Source organism: Camarhynchus parvulus, chromosome 1A (genome assembly GCF_901933205.1).
Source record: "Camarhynchus parvulus chromosome 1A, STF_HiC, whole genome shotgun sequence".
Classification (NCBI taxonomy): domain Eukaryota; kingdom Metazoa; phylum Chordata; class Aves; order Passeriformes; family Thraupidae; genus Camarhynchus; species Camarhynchus parvulus.
In genome coordinates, this window is record NC_044586.1 from 18461270 (window position 1) to 18482597 (window position 21328).

At 38.4% G+C, this 21328-nt stretch overlaps 1 protein-coding gene across 4 annotated transcripts; it reads left to right on the forward strand.

Moving 5' to 3' along the window:
* The first annotated feature begins 1557 nt into the window (after positions 1–1557).
* On the forward strand, positions 1558–20674 carry HCFC2 (host cell factor C2). 4 transcript variants are annotated; one of them, XM_030959921.1, is made up of 16 exons: positions 1558–1741; positions 3512–3660; positions 4046–4206; positions 5247–5455; positions 5937–6021; positions 7088–7191; positions 7780–7968; positions 9047–9232; positions 9654–9757; positions 10732–10930; positions 11872–12072; positions 13225–13295; positions 14527–14664; positions 15971–16156; positions 16567–16852; positions 17771–20674. In XM_030959921.1, the coding sequence occupies exons 1-16, from the start codon at positions 1576–1578 to the stop codon at positions 17794–17796; spliced, it is 2460 nt and encodes an 819-aa protein (XP_030815781.1). In that variant the 5' UTR covers positions 1558–1575; the 3' UTR covers positions 17797–20674. The 4 variants fall into 4 exon arrangements, with proteins under 4 accessions (XP_030815781.1, XP_030815783.1, XP_030815780.1 ...); XM_030959923.1 differs by having other exon boundaries at positions 10732–10891; XM_030959920.1 differs by lacking the exon at positions 17771–20674 and having other exon boundaries at positions 16567–17734.
* The last annotated feature ends 654 nt before the right edge of the window (positions 20675–21328 follow it).

Here is a 21328-nt window from a genome sequence, read left to right on the forward strand (position 1 = left end):
CAAAAGTCAACTCTAAACATGCATTTTGACTTGAATCATCTCATTTCCTAATCTTTTAGCATTTAATCCACAAGTTTGATTTAGATTCAAAAGGATCTCAGATCAAGGTAACCAGAACATGGTGATATCCTGCCTCCTAAGCTCTTCTGGAATGCTTTTGCAGTTTTCTTTCTACAGCACTTCTTTTATTTGAATTCTGTACCTCTCTTCTAGGAAAGAACTTTCTAAATGATAAACCACTGTTTTGGATCAAGACTTTCATGACTACTGAAAGGAATAACAACAAACATCTTCAACTCTAAACTGTTTTTTTGTATTTTTATCGTGAGACAGTGCCAGATTTATGAGTAGTAGTCAATAAAGGTCTTAAAAATCTTAACTGTTTTAAATGACAATTGCTCCATTTGCAGGAGCAAAAAATGTAGGATTTCAACTATGTGCCTCAAACATGCCCAAACTGTATTATCTGTGTCTGATTTTGTTATCTTCTGCTTGAACAAAAATTAAATGAAGAGTTATGCATACAGATATATGCTTTGTGCAGATGGCCACAACTATTAGTATTTTGTTGTGCTATTTAAGTTGTATTAAGCTCATGTTCACCAAAATCCACCCATGTTTTTTTCACCTTCCCTTCCATTTCTACGTGAATCTGAACAGAGCTAAGCAGCACGCAGTCATATGAGCCTGCAGAACTGGGACTGGCTGCTTCACCTGGCAGAACCCTCGGGATTGCTGGCAATGCAGTAACACCTTCACAGAATCAGGTTGGAAAAGCATTTTGAAACCATCAAGTCCAAACTACAACCAAGCACCACCTTGTCAACTAGACCATGGCAGTAAGTGCCACATCCAGTTCTTCCTTAAACACCTCCTCCACATCCCTGGGCAGCCCATTCTAATGTCTAATTACTCTTTCCATGAGGAAATTCCTCCTAATATCCAACCTCAATTACACATCTCAGCATCATCTTTTACCATGTAGAACTGAACAATGAGAAGAGACTTTTAGCACTAGATACACCTTCTTTGGATTCCCCTCAGCATCATACGTTTGTATTCTCACAAAACACTCCCCTCACACAGGAACGAGCAGCTTCTGTCCTGCAGAATAAGGCCTTCGAATTCACTCAGATCACCCGCTGCCAGCTGTAGAACCAAAACCTCGGTTGCTAATCTCAACCTTCGGTGTTTAAACAGGAACTCATTTCTTTCTCGCCGCACACCTCGCAAGCAGCCGCATTGCCTCGCCTACCACTAGCCAGTTAAAAAAAAAAAAAAAAAAAGAACATTTCTGAGAGCTTGGCGGCAGAGGGGGTGCCCCACGCCGCCCCCGCGGTGCCCGAGCGCCTCTCGGGCGGCGTACGCTGCAGGCATGGGGGCCCCAACACAGGGCTCCCGCCGGAGCACGGTCGGGCCCGGAGGCGCCGCAGGAGCGGAGGGGGCCGGGATGAGCCGGGGCTGCGGCGGAGGCGGCCGCGGGGCGGGACAGGGACCCGCCACCCTCACGTCAGCACTCCCCCTTCCCCGGCGGGCTGCCCCGGCCGCGCAGTGCGTTGTGGGAGCGGCGCTGAGATGGCGGCGGCCGCCGCCGGGCTGAGCTGGAGGCGGGTGTCCTCCTTCACGGGGCCGGTGCCACGCTCCCGCCACGGGCACCGCGCGGTCGCCATCCGAGAGTTGCTCATCATCTTCGGCGGCGGCAACGAGGGCATCGCCGACGAGCTGCACGTCTACAACACGGGTGCGCGGGGCGGGGCCCCGCCGCGGGGGAGACAGCGGCGGGGTTGTCCCGTCTGCGACCGCCGGTGGCACCGGGCTCCGCACGGCGCCGGGGATCCCCCCCAGGCCTCCCGCCCTTCCCCGGCCCTGCCCGCGGGGGGCCTGGCCGAGGGGGCGGCGGGCGGGCTGAGGAGCTGCCCGGAGCCGAAATGGCGGGGCGGAAAATATGCCTGGGCCAGGGATCTTCCGTGGGGTAGTGCTGCGCCCTGGCTGGCGCTGCGGGTTTGGTGCTCCTTGCTGGGGAAAAGCGACCGGGAGGATCGCTCGGTGCGTGTCGCGGCTGCTCTGCTGTCCCCGGCCGTCGCGCAGGGATGCGGAGCCTCTCTTCCCTGGCAGGTCGCGGCTGAATGGCGGCAGGCGGGATTAGTCCCTACGAGTGTCCGGATCCCCCTCCTTCCCTCTGGTGGCGGCAGCTCACGAGAGCTGAATGCCCTGGAATGGGAATCTTGTTTGGAAAAGTGAACGCGTTGGCATCGGGAGCCTTTCCAAACAGGAAGCTGCCCAAGACCGATTTTATTTGTGAAAGATCAGATGCCCAAATAGTTACTGTACTGAATGGTGGATGAGGCTGGAAAACTTGCGTGTAATTTCAGGGCTTGGGCCGAGACGGGGGAGTTCAGTGACTGATCTGTGCTTCTCAGTCAGACAGCGTTGGCTGCTTGAGGTTTTTCCAGGCAGATTTTTCCGGATACCTTCAAGATCTACTATGCTTGATTCAGATTTCTGACGGGAGAACGAAAAAAACCTTTCTGTTCTGACAAGTAATCCAAAGAAAACTCTTAACATAGTTATGCCATCAGAACAGAGGTTCTGACAAGTGCCTTTTGAGTGAGTCTTATAATGACTTAGTTTTTTTCTTCCCACACTTTCTGCTTAAGGTGTTTCCCCTTTGCAGCAGTGACAAAAAGCATCATGACTTAGTTGCTCCAGTTTCTGGATGACTGCTTGGCCCAAACTGACCTTTTTTATTCTGGGGTTAAGATGCAGGGTTATGACCTGAGCTGCCCGAGTGTGGGATATCATCCATGGCCCTTGCTGTGCATGTGATGATTTTTGAGGAGCTGGCATACACTGAGAGCATCTTAATCCCCTGCAGCAACGTTCACTGGAAGCTTCTAATTTCCTACTTCTCCTCTTCGTGCTCATAGAAATGTGTAGGAAAAAGAAGACATTGTCCCCTGTAATTCTTAAATTTTAGAACAGTTTAGGCACCACTATGCTGCTGCTGGATCAGACAGTCTCAGTTGCTTTTTCTCGACACTGTGCCTCTCCTCTCCCGCTCTGTGGATATTAACATGAGTCTCAGAACAGTGTAATTAGTTTTTGAATAGGGCTATTAAGTCCAGGCACAGTGCCATGCTGCTGTAGCTCTAATAATTCTGTTTCTAGAGCTAGCTCCCTCTGAGTTAGCGTGGTTATCTCTTTTGTGTGGAACTGCACTTGTGTTCCTCATTAGCCTCTATTCTTGGCAAGTGACTGACTTAGTTACAGTGACCTCATGGGTTCATTCATATACTGGGTAACACTGGTTTGATAGAGGTGTTTGCTTTTCTTGTTATTAAAGAAAATAAGAATTCATTTAAAACTTAGTGTGAAGTAAATAGCCGTAGTTATCTGCAGATGAAAGGTAATTCTTTAGAAAACAGAGGTGTTTAAAAATACATGTTTCAATGTTTGAAATATTTTTTCTAATCTATTTTTCTGGGTTTTGGCTTTTTATTTCCTACTATAGTTACAAATCAATGGTTCCTTCCTGCTGTTAGAGGAGATATTCCTCCAGGCTGTGCAGCACATGGATTTGTTTGTGATGGTACCAGAATACTAGTTTTTGGAGGAATGGTTGAATATGGAAGATATAGCAATGATTTATATGAATTGCAGGTAGGAAATGTATGAATATGTTTTGATTTTCAGGACTACTATATTTATCTGTTTATGAAGAAACACATTTTATTTTATTTTACCAACTGCAGAGGAAAGTTAGATGATCTTTGCTCTTCAGAAGATTTTTTCTATCTTAAGAATCTAAAGTTTATTTTAAATAACTTTGAAATAGAGACTTTCATCTAGTCTAAATAAAGTATAATATATTCAATATTTTATTAAGGCTAGCTCTTACATATCCCTTTTAATGAATGTCCTAAGAAAAGCTCAGAATTCCCTTTAAAAATTCAGAAAATATTTAAGTGTTAATATTATATGAATTCTATTTGTTATGACAGACTATCAATGAAATTATTTTAAAATAAATTTTTTTGTCTTCAAGGCCAGTCGATGGCTCTGGAAAAAAGTAAAACCTCAAGCTCCTTCAAATGGATCACCACCCTGTCCTCGGCTTGGCCACAGCTTTTCTTTGTATGGTAACAAGTGCTATTTATTTGGTGGCCTGGCAAATGAAAGTGAAGAGTCAAATAATAATGTTCCCAGGTATGCTGATTTGTCTTTGAATTTAATGGCTTTAAAAACAAATTACTTGATTTGACAGCTTTGAAAAGGAACATTCTAGGCAGGCTGTCCTGCACACCAACTGCTCAAAGTTGGATTATTTGTGCAGTGAAGGGGTTACATGCGAAGAAGATTAAGTATTCCTTTTGCTAATCCCACAATATGGAACACTGAGTGACAGCTCTGACACTTTTGTAGGGCAACCTGAGTAGGCTTTTGTATTTCTCCTGGTATTTTGGGTGATGTTTCTAAGAATGGCTTGTTTGTTAGAATTACCTCAATCAGCAGAGTCTCATGAGTTATCAGGGACTTAGATGGATGTTTCTTCTGTATTGCTGTGAAAAACAGTTATAAATTCATCTGGAAATTTATTACTATAACAGCTGAAGTTGCCATTATTGTAAGAAACTGTGCTACAATGCTGAAGTTTTATATTGACATTCACCTGCAGCTCGGAGCACTTAAATCCGCTGAGCTATAAACTGGCAATTTCAAGCTCAGTAAACAAAAGGTATCTGGTGTGAATGCCAAGATTCAAAGACCATTATCTAAAAATAACTTGCTGATAGATTCAGCAACAAGTGGCTAATTGTGTATTGGCCAGCCTGAAGACACAAGAAAACAACAGCTTCTTCTCACCTTCATTGCTTTAAGAGTTACAGAAATTTCTCTCTAATACCTCTTGTCATCATGTATTTCTCACTGCTTTGTGGTTTATTGTGTGTCCATATGTAGCAATTTTTGCAATAAATGTTGTTTTCATGTTTCTTTTATGTAATACAGTGTATCAATTAAGAGAGCATATTTTCTCAGAGGCAAGAAGTTCTAACTGTTAATTTTTTTTTAAACCCATTTTGAATTCAGATTTGGTACTGCCCACAATGCATCAAATGTTTTGAGAGTTTAGAACTCTGCGCCCTCCCAAGACAGAAGTTTGTAATACCTGGAAGTGGTCAGGGTTAAAGTGCGCTTGTTGTCATGCTTATAAGTGAGTTTTTCATACTTTGACAATAATACTCTAGATATTTAAATGATTTCTATGAACTGGAGCTGCAACATGGGTCTGGTGTGGTCGGCTGGAGTATTCCTGTGACCAAAGGAATCTTGCCATCTCCCCGAGAATCTCACACAGCCATAGTGTACTGCAGAAAAGATGTGGGAAGCCCAAAGATATATATTTTTGGAGGCATGTGTGGCTGTCGGCTTAATGATCTCTGGGAACTTGACATAGGTGAGTTGGTTTGCCAGCAGAAGTCAGTGCTTACTGGCTGAGGGGAAAAATTACAGTATAGAATGGTTAATGACAGGCTGTGGTGCAGATATTATTGAGACTGCCACCATAGTGTTAACCTTTTGTAATATTAGGAATTAAATAGATTGTTTGCATATATTATCCTCACTGATTATGAGTACTACATGACACAGATACCATAGTCTTTAAAACACTCTAAAGAAACCAAGTTGAATAACCATAATGAAACCATAATTTATGTTTTTGATAAACACTTAGTTTGTCAGTATTTCCTATGATTTTTTTAAAAAGAAGTTCCAAATGCTTGTTATTGCACCCTTTTTCTAAAAGTAGCCATCTTAAAAAGGTGAAATTTAGCTTTGCTCAGTATTTAGAGGTAGGTTCCCTCCTAAAATCCAAGTAGTGAAATATGTACCAGCAAGATTTTTTTTTTTTGAGGATTTTATTCTCTTTCTTTTAGAAACCATGACCTGGTCAAGACCAGAAACCAAAGGGACAGTACCACTTCCTCGCAGTCTCCATACGGCCAATGTAATAGGAAACAAGTATGTCTGTTGTTAAAAGCTCAACTCTAGAAAGGTACACCTAGTAGGGGAATGATGATGCTTATCCACTACTGTATACTCAGTATAAACATCAGCCCTGTAGGGTAGTTTTCTGCTGCTGTTTCAGTGCCACTATTAACTCAAGGGTAGTAATCCGTCAGTGTTTCCATCCAGCAGGACAATCTGCCCAAGCCACCAGCAGCTTTCTGGGCTTCTTGGAGCACCTTTGTGTATTCTGGGGCAGCCTCATCTGGGCTTGAGCTCTGTCAGGAGTAAGCTTCAGTGCCTCTGTGTGTGTGACACAGATTAGGTACCTCTACAAAAAAACTTCTCAAAGAGTACAACTAGTTCCAGGCAAAACTATTCCCCACTTTTTCTGCATTCTGTCCCTCATTACTCTGCTTCTTGCCAATATGGTTTGTTTTGGCAGGTAGCATTGATAAAATGGATTTTAAAACATGGGTTTCAGTCCATTTTGTATCAATTTACAAGCTGGCATGAGGAGAAAGAGGCAAGGGAGTAAAGAAGTATGAAAGCTTTATATCTTCTGATTCAACAGCTTAGCTTTTTTTAATTTACTTAAAATGTTAGTAGTTTGTAGCCTGCATTATATTTTTAAATTTTAATATCTGAATTATATCGAAATTTAATATGATGCCAGTCATCTTATTTTAGCCTGACTTACTGAGGGCTCTGCAGTAAAGGATTGTAGAAATTCTGTTGTATGTGTGGTATTTTTGGTGACCATGAGCAGTTTGATGGTTTGCTAAATGTTACAGTATTAACTGCTGTTTCTAGGAAGTAGTTTGAGAAGTTTCTGGGACTTTTTTGTGTGGTTGGGTTTTTCAATCAGTCAGCTTACTCAGAAATTTCAGGAGGTAGATGTCCGCAACAGTACTTCATAAAGACAGTAGATACAAATAAAATTTGCTGTGAACGAGAACTGTAACACACTGGAAATTTTCCGTTTTGTCCTAGTTTGAAAGAGCCCATGCAGCACATCTAGCTGTTAATTGGTGTTTCTTTTCTTTTCTTTTTCCCTCTTCCCTTTTTTTCTGTATTTCAGAATGTACGTTTTTGGTGGATGGGTTCCACAGTCAGCAGGAGGTGAAATTTCTGCTCCTGATGGTGAATGGAAATGCACTGGTTCCTTTTCTTACCTTAATTTGGGTTAGTGTTTCTGCCTTTCTGGAAGTGGGTATTTTGAATTAATATTTTCTTAACGGAGTAGAGTAACTATTTTGAATACGTTGAGAAAAGTTTAGGATACATAGTTGTAATCCTGGCTGACTGAAAATATTGCCAGTTTTTTGGACATTACTTGAAAAGAAATATTTTAATTATTATTTTTATTTGAAGATTTAGCAGGTTTGCTTTTTCAAATCTTTGTTAATACAACTTTAATGCTAAGTAATGTAAATACTCCTTCTTCATTTATAGAAGAACACAGAAGACAGGTTCTGAAATGAGGTTTTTTTTTAGCATGTTAGTACTATCCCTGAATTCTCAACTTCTGATCTATTTGCCTGAGAGAGATAACCGGAGGTCAGAATTCAGCCTGTATGAATTGATTTTGTCTTGCACACTAATTGGAAAGTGACCTTCTCTTCATAATATTTCCATTTTAAATGCAGCTGTCTATAAAAAAAGAGAGGTGATTTATTTTCCTTTTTTTCTGAGCAGTTAAGTGTGTTAACATCTTTATTTCTTGTTTTGGAGAACATCTAGAAACTAAATGCTTTGAGTTTCATTTACTAGATACCACAGAATGGATAGGTCTGATCTCAGATTGCCAGGAGGACAAAAGTAACTTGTTACCAGGGCCAAGAGCAGGACACTGTGCTGTAGCTGTTGGCACTCGTCTGTATATCTGGAGTGGTAGAGATGGTTACAGAAAAGCTTGGAACAATCAAGTTTGCTGCAAAGATCTTTGGTACCTTGATACTGGTGAGTCAGAAATAAATAAGACACTTGTACTATGTTTTGTGTTTTATTAACATATGGAAAGCTTGCGTGACTGATGAGCAAACTTGAAGAGTATTTACATTTTAAAAATTGTTTTTAAATCATGCTTTACTGCTGGTTGTTTAAAGGCTATTACTTAAAATAAAAAAAATTAGGAAGGCTTGTTTAAAGCCTCTGAAAAAAATTTGTGCTAAATTCTGCACTGCATGCCATAGTCAGCTGATAGAAGATGCTGAAGGCTGTTTTGCCTAAACTCAGGGTTCCTGGCCTCTTTTTAGTGATCTTTTCTGCTACTACTTACTTTTTTCACCAAATCCCATCTCTTGGGATCATTGCTGCTGCTGCTTCCTCATCTCTTGGACTGTAAAAAGATACTCTTCAATCTAAGAAAGGACCAAATTGTTCCCGGGGATGAAGGGAATTCTGGAGACTAATCACTCATTAGTAGCTGCATTGATAGCAGAACACTGAGTTGGGAGAGAGGGAATTAGAATAGAACTTTTTTTTTTCTGTTTCATTTTTCCCTCAGAAAATGAAAAATAGTGGGGGAGGGGTGTACTTAGGACTGCAGCCTGGTCAGGCATAGAGGCACGTGAGAGGAGCAAGCCGTTGGCTAGTCATGTCCGGGTTTCAGCCTGTGCAGAAGAAGTTAGAGCAAAAGCTCACTTCAGCAACACAGAGCAAGCAAAACGGAAGAGGAATAATTTGTGAATTAGAGGAATATGTAAAGTTTTAGGAGCCAAAGAGCTACCTGCAGCGTTTCAGGAAAGCAAAAGGATCTGCTGTCTCTGTAATCCCTACAGTGATGTAGCTACAACTTAAAGGCCTAAACAAAGCATCAGAACTGGAGCATTTTTGAACACTTTGAAAAGACCCTTTGTAATTCTCTATCTTGACTTGCCACCTTTGACAGTGGTTTCTTGTTGAATATATGTTCATATATATTGTATATCAGTGAAGAAGGAGCGACTGATTTTACTTGCAATATGCAGCTATTTAATAAACTGGTAGGGGAAGGCAATTTCTAACATGCCATCTGTGTTTTATTGGTTTCCTGTAGAGAGACCTCTAGCACCATCACAGGTACAGCTGATCAGAGCTACAACCAACTCTTTTCAATTGAAGTGGGATGAAGTACCTACAGTTGAAGGATACCTTCTTCAATTACATGCTGACTCACCAGTGCCACTGGTGGCTGGAATTCCTGGTACTGGCATTCCTGAGACATCAGTGCTGAGTTCGCAAGGTAGCAGTCAGATGACATTACGCTAATGCTCGTGCACAGGCGGACTGGAGGGTTGCAGAAGTAATAAATGAGTTTGTTTTTTAAAGAACCATTCTGTGAGAGAGAGACCCTGTTTCTTTGGTTATTCTCCAAATGCCTGCATCATAATTATGGCAAACTCCCCTTTCGCTTGTTTCTGTTGGTTTTGGCCAGCTATCTGAATTATGAAGATATTTGTAGAATGCTAGGCACAAGTTGAGAAAGGAAACAGTGAGGAAGGGATTTTATCTGACTATTTAGCCATATAGTTTCATTTCAGACTTACAATAAAGTTTTCCTTCAGGCAACTTTGGCTTCCCTTTTTCTTACTGAAATAGGTTAAAACCATCATAATATTAAGTTTTGCATAACTGATGGGAATTTGCTTTTGTTTACCTGCAAGGTGGTTGTTCTCTCCATCAGAGTCCACAATCAATGCCTAGCATCCCTTATGCAGAAATGAAGGTGGATCATCCCAGCCAAACAAATAATCTCATTCCTAATAATGTAAGTGTAAGCTGAAAAATGCTTCGGTGTCAAAACAGTGTGGCAAGGTAGTGAACTGCTAGAACGTTTCTCAGTTTCAAAACTCCCTGCATACTTTTTAGGTCTTAGAAAAAAAAAAAAGCAAATAAAACAAAAAGAAAGACACCTGCTGAAGTAGTTGTCTGTTTTCTTAGATACTTCTTGGTTTTATGATTGAGATACAATCTTTCAAGTCCTCTTCTTGTTAATGCAGAAGGCAATTGCAACTGTATTGTCTTCTACAATGCCAACTGTGAATCTGATGCCAATAGGAATACTATTCATTCTCAGAATGCTGGTGACATTAATGTGGGAAGCAAAAAGAGTTAGGCATATTCCTTCTTTGTTAGTCTAGTTTAGTTTTATGCTAGTCTGCTTATTTGTAAGTTCCTACAGCAAGTTAAATCCAGTTATTATCTGTGGTGTGCAGTTGTATGTGTTCCTCCGTTCCGCCAATTTAATGGAAATAGTGAGGACAAACTCTGGCTAAAGGATCTCGTTTTTAGAACTTTGGACCATTTCTTAGTTGTGTAAAGTCTGAGATCTGTATGGGATCCATAATGTATTCCTGAAGAAAACACATATAGAAATACCATAAATTTCACTAAGAGTACAAATATCTCAAGTACGTGTCAGGAAAGTGAAGGTTGAAAGCCTCTGTAATTGTGATTTTCCCCAAAGTGCCCCCAGTAGACTAAATATACACAGCAATGAAATGACATGTAATGATAAAATTTAGTGTGAGTCTTCCAAGTCAACTCAGTGTTTGAGTCTTTGTTTTATAATGACTAAGATAAGGATTGAGAGATTGATTTCTTTGTCTAATTTAAAGTACTAGAAGGAATTATTGGAGGAGTTTATATTGTTGTTTATGAGCAAGCATTTTCATGCTATGTTTGCAATTGAAATTTCTGAACTTTGCATTGTAGCATTAACAAATGTGTTGTTTTGGTTAGGTCCAAGTTGCCCTTTCATCCAGTTCAAAAGTAGAAGGAAAAGAAAAGGTTGCAGCACCTGTAAACAAGGTTACACAGGAGACTATGAAAAACCACACCGATGCTACAGGATTCAAAGAATCAAATGCCCCTTCTCTTTTGCCTGTTTGTGCTTCTTCAAGTAAGATGACTATGGAAAAAAAAATAGAGGAAAAAAAAAGTGAGAGTTAAAATTCATCTTAAAAACATAAAATAAGATTGTTTCTGTCTTGTAGTTTAAAATTATTTAAGAGTCCTTTGTAGTTTAAGAAACCCAACTTGTGTTAGTTATTACTGAATGTATTTTTAGAAGATACAAAGAAAATTGAAATCTTAACTTGTTTGAAGTGTTGCAAGGTACAGGAAATTCTCAATATATTCATTATTATGATGGACAATCTGTCTAAACATAAATAGCCATTTTTAGCATCAAGTAAAAAGGGACAGATGACATTTTACAACATTGTGGTGATAGTAACTCCATACTCCAACACTGTGTCTGTCTGTTAGCTATTGGCTGATGTAAAATTCCAGGCAATGTAGAGACAAGCATGTTTCTCTCTGACTGTAGAGGAAGTAAAAGATGACAAGGCTCTGATTTATGCATGTCACTGAAGTGCCTTAAGTTCAGTGTAGTGAATCCAGGCTTAATCACCTGATCTGTTTATATTTGATCTCAATGTATTTGTAGGTAGTTGGATTTTTATTTTCTTCACAGTGTAATTTAATTAAATGAGGAAATGTTGGTTCTTATTGCTAAGTGAGAAACAGACTTCTACAGGGGTTAATCTTAAACTGATTTTTAGAAATCTGTGATACTGATTTGTGTGGATGCTTTATTTTAGTAGGGTTTTTCCCCCAAATTAATTTTTTTGTGACCAAATACATGAAAACCAGCAAACTTTAAATAACTGTTAACATATACCTATTTATGACTGTGGAGACAGACTCCTATTCATTTATAAACCTAAAGGAAGCATTAGCAATCAATATAATCAGATCTGTTCTAACCTAATTCTGAGCTAAACTCAGGCTTTATATGAAACTAAATCCATTAGACCAGGTTGAGATTTGGTGTGTTATCAATATTGAATTCTTGCTAATATTTTCTTCTTTTCTAAGGTGCTCAGACATCAGCAAATATAGGTGAATTACATGACTTGGACAAACAAAGTGTAAATCCTGATGCTTCTGTATCCAGTACTGTCTCCAGCACACAAACTATGGTAACCCAGCAGGCTGTTAAAACTGAACCATCAAGTACAAATGGGGCAGTTGTTAAAGATGAAACTTCACTAACAACATTCAATTCAAAATCTGAAGGTTTGAAATGTGTTTCACATACTGTATTTTGAGCCATATATTTCTAAGGCCATCAGAGTTCCTATAGTGTGGTGGGATTCCCGTCTTGAATAGTACCTGGGATGTAGATAGGGCTTTGGGCATTGAAGACCTTGTGCAGCCTGGATTTATACATCTTTTAAAATCAGGATTTTCCTTCTATGCATTTGTAAATCACCCTGTTTCCTGTAAGTGACAAATCTTCATTTATGCAGAGGTCCATTTTTTAAATATCAGTGGTAGCCTGTTTTGCTGCTCATTGCATATTTATTTTCATTCAGTGCTTGTCTGTTTAGTCAGCAAAAGACTAAGATGGTAACCTTGGATGATTTTGACTTCAAGCAACTGACCTCTGTAATAAATGTGGCCAGCTCACTGCTGGTCTAATATGCTGGCTTCTTCACAGTCTGCTGGAAATAATAATTTATGCAGAACATAAATGGGTAGTTTTTCAAGTTTTGTTTTTGACCAGTATCCACAGGCAGTGCTTGTTATTGAGTGTTAACTAAAGAACTGTATTCTCATATTGATGTGTGATTTTTACCAAGCAGTATTGTATTTTAAGAGCAGAACCCAGGAACACAAGTACAGAATACTAACACTCCCATGTGTTACTCATGTGCTTAATCTTTTTTTTCCTTTAAGGATTCTACTTTAAATTTAATGAATGCTCTGCTCCCATTTGTTAAGGTTGTTTACAGTTTAACTGCTTATGTTCAGAATTCAAACTGTATCGATATCAGAAAAAATGCAATCAAATTAAGAATTCACACTTAGACTATTCATACAATGTCCCCAGTATGTGCCTCAATCTGGTATTTTAGATTATTTGTTCACAAATATTTTATATCAATTTCATAATGCTGTCACTTTTTAGGATTTTCTGAGTCCTGCCTTCTGTTTGTATTATCTGTAGCAGCCTCCAGTGCCAGACTTTCAGAATTGTTCTGTGAATTTGATAGAAGCCAAAATTAGTTGGTGTTATAAATAGAACTGCATGCAAAAGAAGTCTGAGACGTTCTTGTGCAACAAATATTTGTAAATGGCTATTGAGGTCAACTTTCACACTCTGTGGGTTTTGTATTAAATTTTTTCTATTGCTTATGTTTTTAAGATTTCATGTTTTGTTTTTAGCTGCTGAAACTGCTTATGTCATGCCTTCAACAAGGGTCAGTACTGGACAGACAAATGATTCACACTCTTCTGTAAGTCTGAAAAAGTATTATCAAATTGCTTTACCTATTATAGTGCTGATTAGTTGTAAGGGCTCTTCTGTTTTCCTTTACTTATATTTTTGAAAGAAAAGCAGTGTTTATTTTGAGCTTAGAGTGAATAATACAGGGGTAAACATTTCTGTTGTAAAACTAATTGCATTGTGTGGGTTAGATGTGAATCTAAGTAGCAGTTATGTAGTTGGCAGGAGATCCAAGTTCCTGTTTCAGCTGTTGAATCATTTTCATCAACTGGCACAGTGGAATGGTCAGTCTCTGCTATATGATGTGCAAATATAAAAAGTTTTCCTGTATGCACAACTGAATTTAAAATGAAGTACGTATTAAATCAGACTAGTGTTAGCTGCTGATTCTATAGGTTTGAAACGTAACTGAACTGACATCTTGATGTTTTTCCCTAGAGGACATGGGGACTGACTATGCAAGCTGTAAATACTGCCTGAAAAAGTAAATGCTTCCTATTTCACCTGCTTACAACTTAATACACAAACCCAAGGTGCCACTGTTGCCACCAAAAGCGAGGAACTAAGGATGGGGAGAAGCAGCTGCTACCAAAGGGTGGGGTGCTTTTGCCAAGAGCAGCTGCAGCTCCTGCCCCATTTCCATGCTAGCAGGATCATGGCCTGTCTGTGCCGGGCACCTGATTGTGCAAGTGCTCTCCCTGGTGTCTGGAGACCACCAAGAAAGCCAGTTTGTCTTACTGGGTCAGTCAGGAGCAGTTTGCATGCCTTCCACCCCCATGGCCCCATGCCACAGCAGAGGGCTGTTCTCAGCTACAGGCAAGTTCCACAGTGCCTGAGAAAGAGCACGTGTGGGGCTGAGCTACAGCTGAGCCCCAGGGGGAGCTGCTGATGTTGGACCACCTTGGGAAACTTCTTGACCTCTGAAAGTCAAGACCTTCTCCCAACTACATGCTGCTACAGACACCTAGTTCTACAGATTTAAGCTTCTTCCCTGCCCCATTTAGAATATCAGATGCGACATCCCAGCTGTTACTTTTTAAATGACAGACTGTGTCTGAGTAAATGTATAAGAACCAGTTGATTTTGCACAGTATTTTAGTAATACATGCATATTCATTTGAAGCATAAAAAAGTAATACTGGTATAAAAGGGGGTTGTCTCTTACATATACTAGAGCCTTGACATTTTTTCCATGGCATTGAAGTGTGGGTAATCTTCATGATGTGTTCTTCAAATACTAGAGAGCTCCCCAGAGGCTGCCAGCACCAGTGAAAACCAGGGACCGCCGGTGGTATGATGTGGGAATTTTTAAGAACAACAGTGCTGTGGTGAGCCAATTCTACTTGCTGCCAGAGGAAACACTGAACATCAATAGCAAGGTAGCTGCGGCTTCTCTGACATAACTTGCATATACCTATTTCAGAATTTGTTGCTTATATAGTTCACAACAAAATATGGGATTTTCTAATACTGCAGCAAAATCTGGTGTTCGTAGGAGTTGTATTTTATGACCAGTATTTCTTCATGTATTTTTCTCACCTTTTTTTACTATTTCCTATACTAGATGGATTTCTTTTGTTATTTATGTATGATAATACAAAATATCTTATTTTGCTGTTGCTTATTCTTTTTTTATTTCTTGCCTTAGAAAACAATTTTAAACTTATAAATTTTCAAGCCAGTAAAATTCTTAAAAACTAAAACCCCCACAATTTCTTAATATGTTATTTCAGTCCAGCATCGAAATGTTTCAATTTCTTCTCTATTCCCAGAATCTTTGCATAAAAATTTTAAAGATACTAGTAAGACATAGGCTAGACTGTTTAAAAAGAGTAGATCTGGAGCTGTAGTGACTTTTCTATTAGATCTTTCTAACTTACTATTTGGTACATGTAAGTGGATACATGAAAATTATGAGTGTGAAACTTGGAAAAGTGTAACAGTTTTGACAGTAAAAGTGTAAATTAGTGATGTCCTCATTAACTAGAAACAAAAATTGTGTCTTCTTGAGACAGAAACAAAAAACCTGAAGCCTTCCTTTGCAAGCACTTCACTATAAATATTCTATGTCTTAGTTTTAAAGAGCACAGTACATTGTACAGTGTTTACATTAATTGTGGTTCTTTTACATTATTCAGTAGGAAAATAGTTCCACTGTAAGGATCAGTGATGCATCAATGCATATTTTAATAATGGAAGTATGGTAGCACCTAATGTTTCAGAAAGCTGTTTGTTACTGACTTACTGGACGTTTCCTTAAAAACATTTTGGTTACCTACACATTGTACTGCAGCTCCTAATGTTAGAAATAACTGCTTTTGAAATAAAAATATTTTTTAGGACAGAAGATTATGTTAACTAAATCATAACTTATGTAGTTGTAAATGCTACTTTGTTTTAACTTTCCTGAGTAAAAATCACCACAAGGCACAGCTTAATTTAAATGACTGAAAAAATGGGATATCGTTTGGTCTAGACATGTAGTCTTACTTTGCATATTACATCAGCTGTTTTGATGTGAAATACTGTGTCAGTCAAAACCTTTTCATAAATTCTGATGTAAGTACAGCAGTATTAAATAGATTTCAGTTTCAATTGAACTTAATTAATCTCAGCTTAACACTTTTTAGGCTAATTGTGTTTATAATATTTTAAAGATTACCACAAATGTTGCTTTATTTTCAGATGGAAGGTGCAGATGTACCAGACTACAGATTACTTAAGAAACAAGATCTGTTTCCTGGCACAGTGTACAGATTCAGAGTTGCTGCAATTAATGGCTGTGGTGTTGGGCCTTTCAGTAAAATCAGTGAATTCAAGACGTGCATTCCAGGTTTTCCTGGAGCTCCTTCAACAGTCAAAATCACCAAGGTGAGAAATAGAGGTAATTCTGATTCTGGTTCTGATGTGTGAAATTCTGGTCACTGGTGTAATCTCAGAACTCTTAGTTATAGTTAGTTTTATTTTTAAGTTAAAATTGTCATACAAAATAGTGTCCAAAGCTTACTTAGTTAACTCTGCTCAATATTTCTTTAAGAAATTTGCTAAAAATAATTCTTTTAAGAACTAATTATAGTTTCCCCATGATTTTCTAGTCTTGGATCATTAAATCTATAGGGGTTTACCACACTTCTTAAAAAAAGTCAAAAGACATCCTTATCTCCAGAGTGGTGATGATAGGTTAGAATTTTCACATAATCTTTAGAATTTGGTGGTTTTTTTGTATTGTTTAGATATTTATGGTTAGCTACATACTATCATATGTTTCTCTCTTTCTTCAGAGTATAGACTGTATTCATCTTTCTTGGGAGCCTCCTGCTTCACCCTCTGGAAATATTTTAGAATATTCTGCCTACTTAGCCATCCGTTCCACGCAATTACAGGAAAATCCAAGTCAACTTGTATTTATGAGGATATACTGTGGTCTTAAAACATCTTGCATAGTGACTGCTGCCCAGCTTTCCAATGCCCACGTGGATTACACCTCCCGGCCTGCCATAGTGTTCAGGATTTCAGCCAAGAATGAGAGAGGCTACGGCCCAGCCACGCAGGTTCGGTGGCTCCAAGGTAAAGTCACTGTCACACACAGCATTTGAGTGGAGCAGGAGCTGTGCATTTCTTCCAGAACCTACGCAGCACTGCATGTGAACTGCTTGAAATGTTGGTTTGTTCCTTATGGGAGTTTTATGCAATTCTAGTTGTTGCTTCTGAATAATTCTGTATAATTCACTTCAGCTCAGAAGTTTTTCAGTCTAATAAGAAGCAATCCAGTTATGTGCATCATGTAGATGACATACAGTGTAATCAGGGGTTTTTTCAGTCTTTTCACCTTCCTGAATGGAAAAAAAATTCCATCAGGTGATATCAGGTGCATTTTTGTGATGCATATACACTTTAAAATCTGTGTTACAGCCAGAAAAGGTTTTGTCATCTTGTCCCTGGGCTTGAATTTGTACAGGCTCATGATGATTTGGGAATGGGAATGGATCCACTGAAACTAAAAGTAGTGTTAGCCTGGTCAGTTTTGGCCTGCCTTATAAGTAAGCCAATATGGGGTCTCAAGTTTTGTCAGCTTCTCATCCTGCTCCTTCCTGTTTCTGGCTTAGCTTTGTTGGGAGCTGGCTTTGCTCAGCAAGAGGTACTGTGGGCACAGAGGAAGGTAGGAAGGGCAGAGTGCCCATCCCCTTGGGCAGCAAGGAACTGTGGTGGGGGGGTAGCTGATCTCAGCTGCTGGGCTGGGACCCACCTGTTGAATGCTCCACTGCTTGGTTTCAAATATGTGTTTTTCTAAGATGGGGAGTAACAATGAAGAAGTTGTCTTCTGTGATGTTCAGTATTTCAGTGCTGTTTTAACACTTTATTTGGCACGGGTTTTGACCATTATCTATATCCTACAACTCTGAAATAATGTTTGTTTGAAAATGTTTGAGTGTGTATGCTGTGTGAAATTACGAAACATTTAACAATGTCTCCTTTGCTTTGCAGATATGAAAACATCAGGCTCAAAGTAGAAATGACTTAATAAATCTCAATTTTCAAATGTAGTGTTTAATGTAACTCTTGTACTATTTGTAAATGCTACAAATATTTTATTTTTGCATTGTTTTTATCTTAAAAATATATAACCTTTTTTACGTTGACACATTGATGTTGTAGAGCCTTGCTCAGGTATGAGTATCATATAGAAAATATATCCAAGATGGTGGGGTGGAGAATTGCTCTCTGTCCAGCAGCTCTTTTTGGTAGTGACAAGTTAAAATGTAAAGAAGACAGAGTTTCAAATCAAAAATGAATAAAAGAATTGGCACAAGTAGTAGTATTTGAGGTAGAGTCCCCGGGATTGCTACAGATCTTGCATAGATAATTCATAAGATTTGGGATATGAGCAAATTCTGTTTGGTTTCTGTTCCCTATATCACATTCTTCATTCTGGTGCCTGAGTACAAGGCAAAAATTTCCAGTTATTATATAGTAACTTAAAATGTATAAATATTTTAATATATACTTCTTTTGTAAAGAAATGATTTTTTCTACTATTTGTAACAAATATCCTAATCTTGAAAAATATCCCCTGAAAATTTAAAAGGAAAAAGATAAACTTATCCATTGCTCTTATTACAAAAAACTTAAATTCATTGTAAATGCACTACTATTACTTAAAATTATCATTTTGTAGTTGTACAAATCTTAAACTTGTAAATACCAGTGTTTACAAGAGACCTTTCTAGTCTTGTATTAAAACATCCATGAGATTTATTATCTTTTTTTTTTAATCCATATGCTTTGCTTTTAGCATATGCTTGCTTTTTGCACTAATAATAACTTACCTCATTCCTGTGTTAGTAATCACTTGTGTTGCTTCCATAATGTTTCTGTAAAACTTCAATCTGAAAATTTTAACCAAAGTTTAGAATACATGGTAAGCAATTTTGCACATATTATATGGCAACTTTCAACATATTTATTGCAGTTAATCTTCTTAAGTGCTTGTTTGCTTTACCAATATATTCTACCAATCAAGTTCAGTATCTCCCTTTTACTATGCATCATTTTACATTAACTAGCTAGCTGATAAAATCAACAAGCATTACTTCTAGGAATAGGTTGATCCATTCCTATGGGAAAAGAGAAAAGTAAAGGTAAACATTTTAAATGTTATTTATGTATCTGTATATAAAACTATGTTTACCAAAGTGTAGAGGCTGAGTTGGACAAGGTCACTAGGTGAATAGATTGAGGCACCTAAATAAGATTTATTTTAAAATAAAATCTAAATTATTTACTGTGCAATGAAGTTTATACTTTGCACTTTAATTTTGCCCCAAATGCCAAAAGATTATACATCAAGGTAGAATTTCTTGCCTCTTCCAGTAAAATTTGTCTTAAGAACGTTTGTAAATATATAAACTAAAATCAATGATGTGCCTGGTTTGGTGGGAGAAGTATCACTAAAATAGTAGAGATTTAGCAGCTCAAGTCTCCCAGAGCAGATTTAACAGCCAAGTGTTGGCTCCCCTGTGAATCGGGGTTGTAATGAAGTGCTGGTACAGCCTTAATTATCGCAATGTATCACATGCTCCAATAGCATCAAGAAAGTGCTAGGGACCATAAATGGCTATAATAGTGTTAATTGTGGCACAGGAGTAACACATGTGGTTTGACTCCAGAGAAGAATCGTGTTTTTATGACAATGACAGATATCCCAGTTTCACTTTAAACAGTGTTTATAGTATGAATGTATAGGACTTTTCCTGAAGTTAACTGGCTTTAAGATATTTGTGTTTTAATGGCCCATTTCGTCAGGTAGGATCTCACTACCAATACTGTCTGATAACAAAAGTACCATACAAATGAACTGTCTACTAGAAGAATAGAACTTGGTTTTTCTTATTAGTACTGTGAAAGAAGCCTTTAGAGAAAATACTTGTGGCTTTGATTTTGTTGGTTGATAGCTGTGATTGTAGAGTTGTTATTTAAGAATAAAACCTGTTGGGTGTGTCTGGGTGGAGTTTTTTTGCACTTGGTTTCACAGGCTTTGCACAATTTCTTTTTTCAGTGGATGTGTCATGACTACCAAAGGGTAAAACTGTGGCGTTTTCAATGAAAGTATAATTTCCTTGTGAGTGTGCTTTCTTCAGCTGACCTGACATAAGATGTCACTTTTTTTTTTCCAAATTGGGTAATGTTGAATAGTGATCATATGCAACTCTTCAGTTGCTTACAGTTTTACTTTAAACTGAAATTGTGGTACACACTGTAAAATACACTTTTTGGTCTGTTTTTAGAACTGTATTTATAATGTCTAAATCCCACCTGTTTGCCTATCAACTAGATATCAGACAAATATTGATTGTTTGATTTTAAAGTTTAGAAGACTGTTGACACCAGCTCTTTGAGACTCCATGTTATCCATTTATTTCAGATACTGCTAAAGGACATGCAACAGAAGCTGAAATCTAGCAGATTACTATATCCATATTGTAGAAATGTCTAGGTTTACTGAACTTCTTAGGGAGGTTGTGACTGTGTAAGCATAGGACAGTTGTGCCAGTTATGGCAGGCACTGCTACAACTTCAGAATGTCCTTGTGAAAGTGGAAATGAAGTGAACAATAACTTACACTTTGTGTTTTCAAAGTAATTATAGCAATATCTTTTGAATGTAGTTTGGAGTAGAGCACATGATCATGCCATAAACTCTGAAGATGTAGTAAGTATTACTGTTGTTTTCTGATTATTTCAGGATAGCGAATTTGATGTGAACCTAATCTTACAGCCTGTTACTTCATGACCTCTACAAGGAAATTGACATTTTGTACAATACAAGTTGATTCGTCTTATTTTGAAGCATTGTTTGTTCTTTGTAATAAAGTGGTTGTCCTATCAAACACATTGTAAATACTGAAGTGTGTTTGTTTTTTCAGAGGCGTATGTGTACAAACTTGGAATTTCTGATGCAGAGAGTCAATTTCTCAAATTAGGGAAGAGGGTTTAATGATAAGCACTGTCATAGTACTATTACTCTTCCATAAATATTGTCTCCTAAGTTAATTCTTGGTTACCTCATGAGCTTTTCCCTAGTTGAGGTTCTCCAGTATCCCTGCCCCACCTTCTACAGTTGCTGTGCACTCACCATTACTTTACTCCCTTCCATGCCTTTGTGCCTTGCAGGCTGTGGCCTCTGAACTGAAATTCTGACATTACTTCCCCTGTCTATACAGGGGTCACTGTTGCTGACAGTGAGTGACAAAGAGTTTGGTGTTGTTTTGTTGCAGTTTGTTAAAAAGATGTGTGAGCACAAAGTCTGCTCAGAAGGCTCCTACTAAGGATTTGAGTTGTGTTCATGTCTGTAAGAAGTGGGGGGGGGCAGAGAGGAGCAAATTAACTGAAAGGTCTACTGGATTGTTTCTAGATCTCCTTAAGAGACTTCACGTGATAAACTGCTAAAAGCTGTATGCTCAAGATTGATTCCCTCTTTGTGTTCCTAGCTATTAGAATAATGGTTGTTGTCTTGTTATTTATGATGCTTGCATTAGTGGAAAAC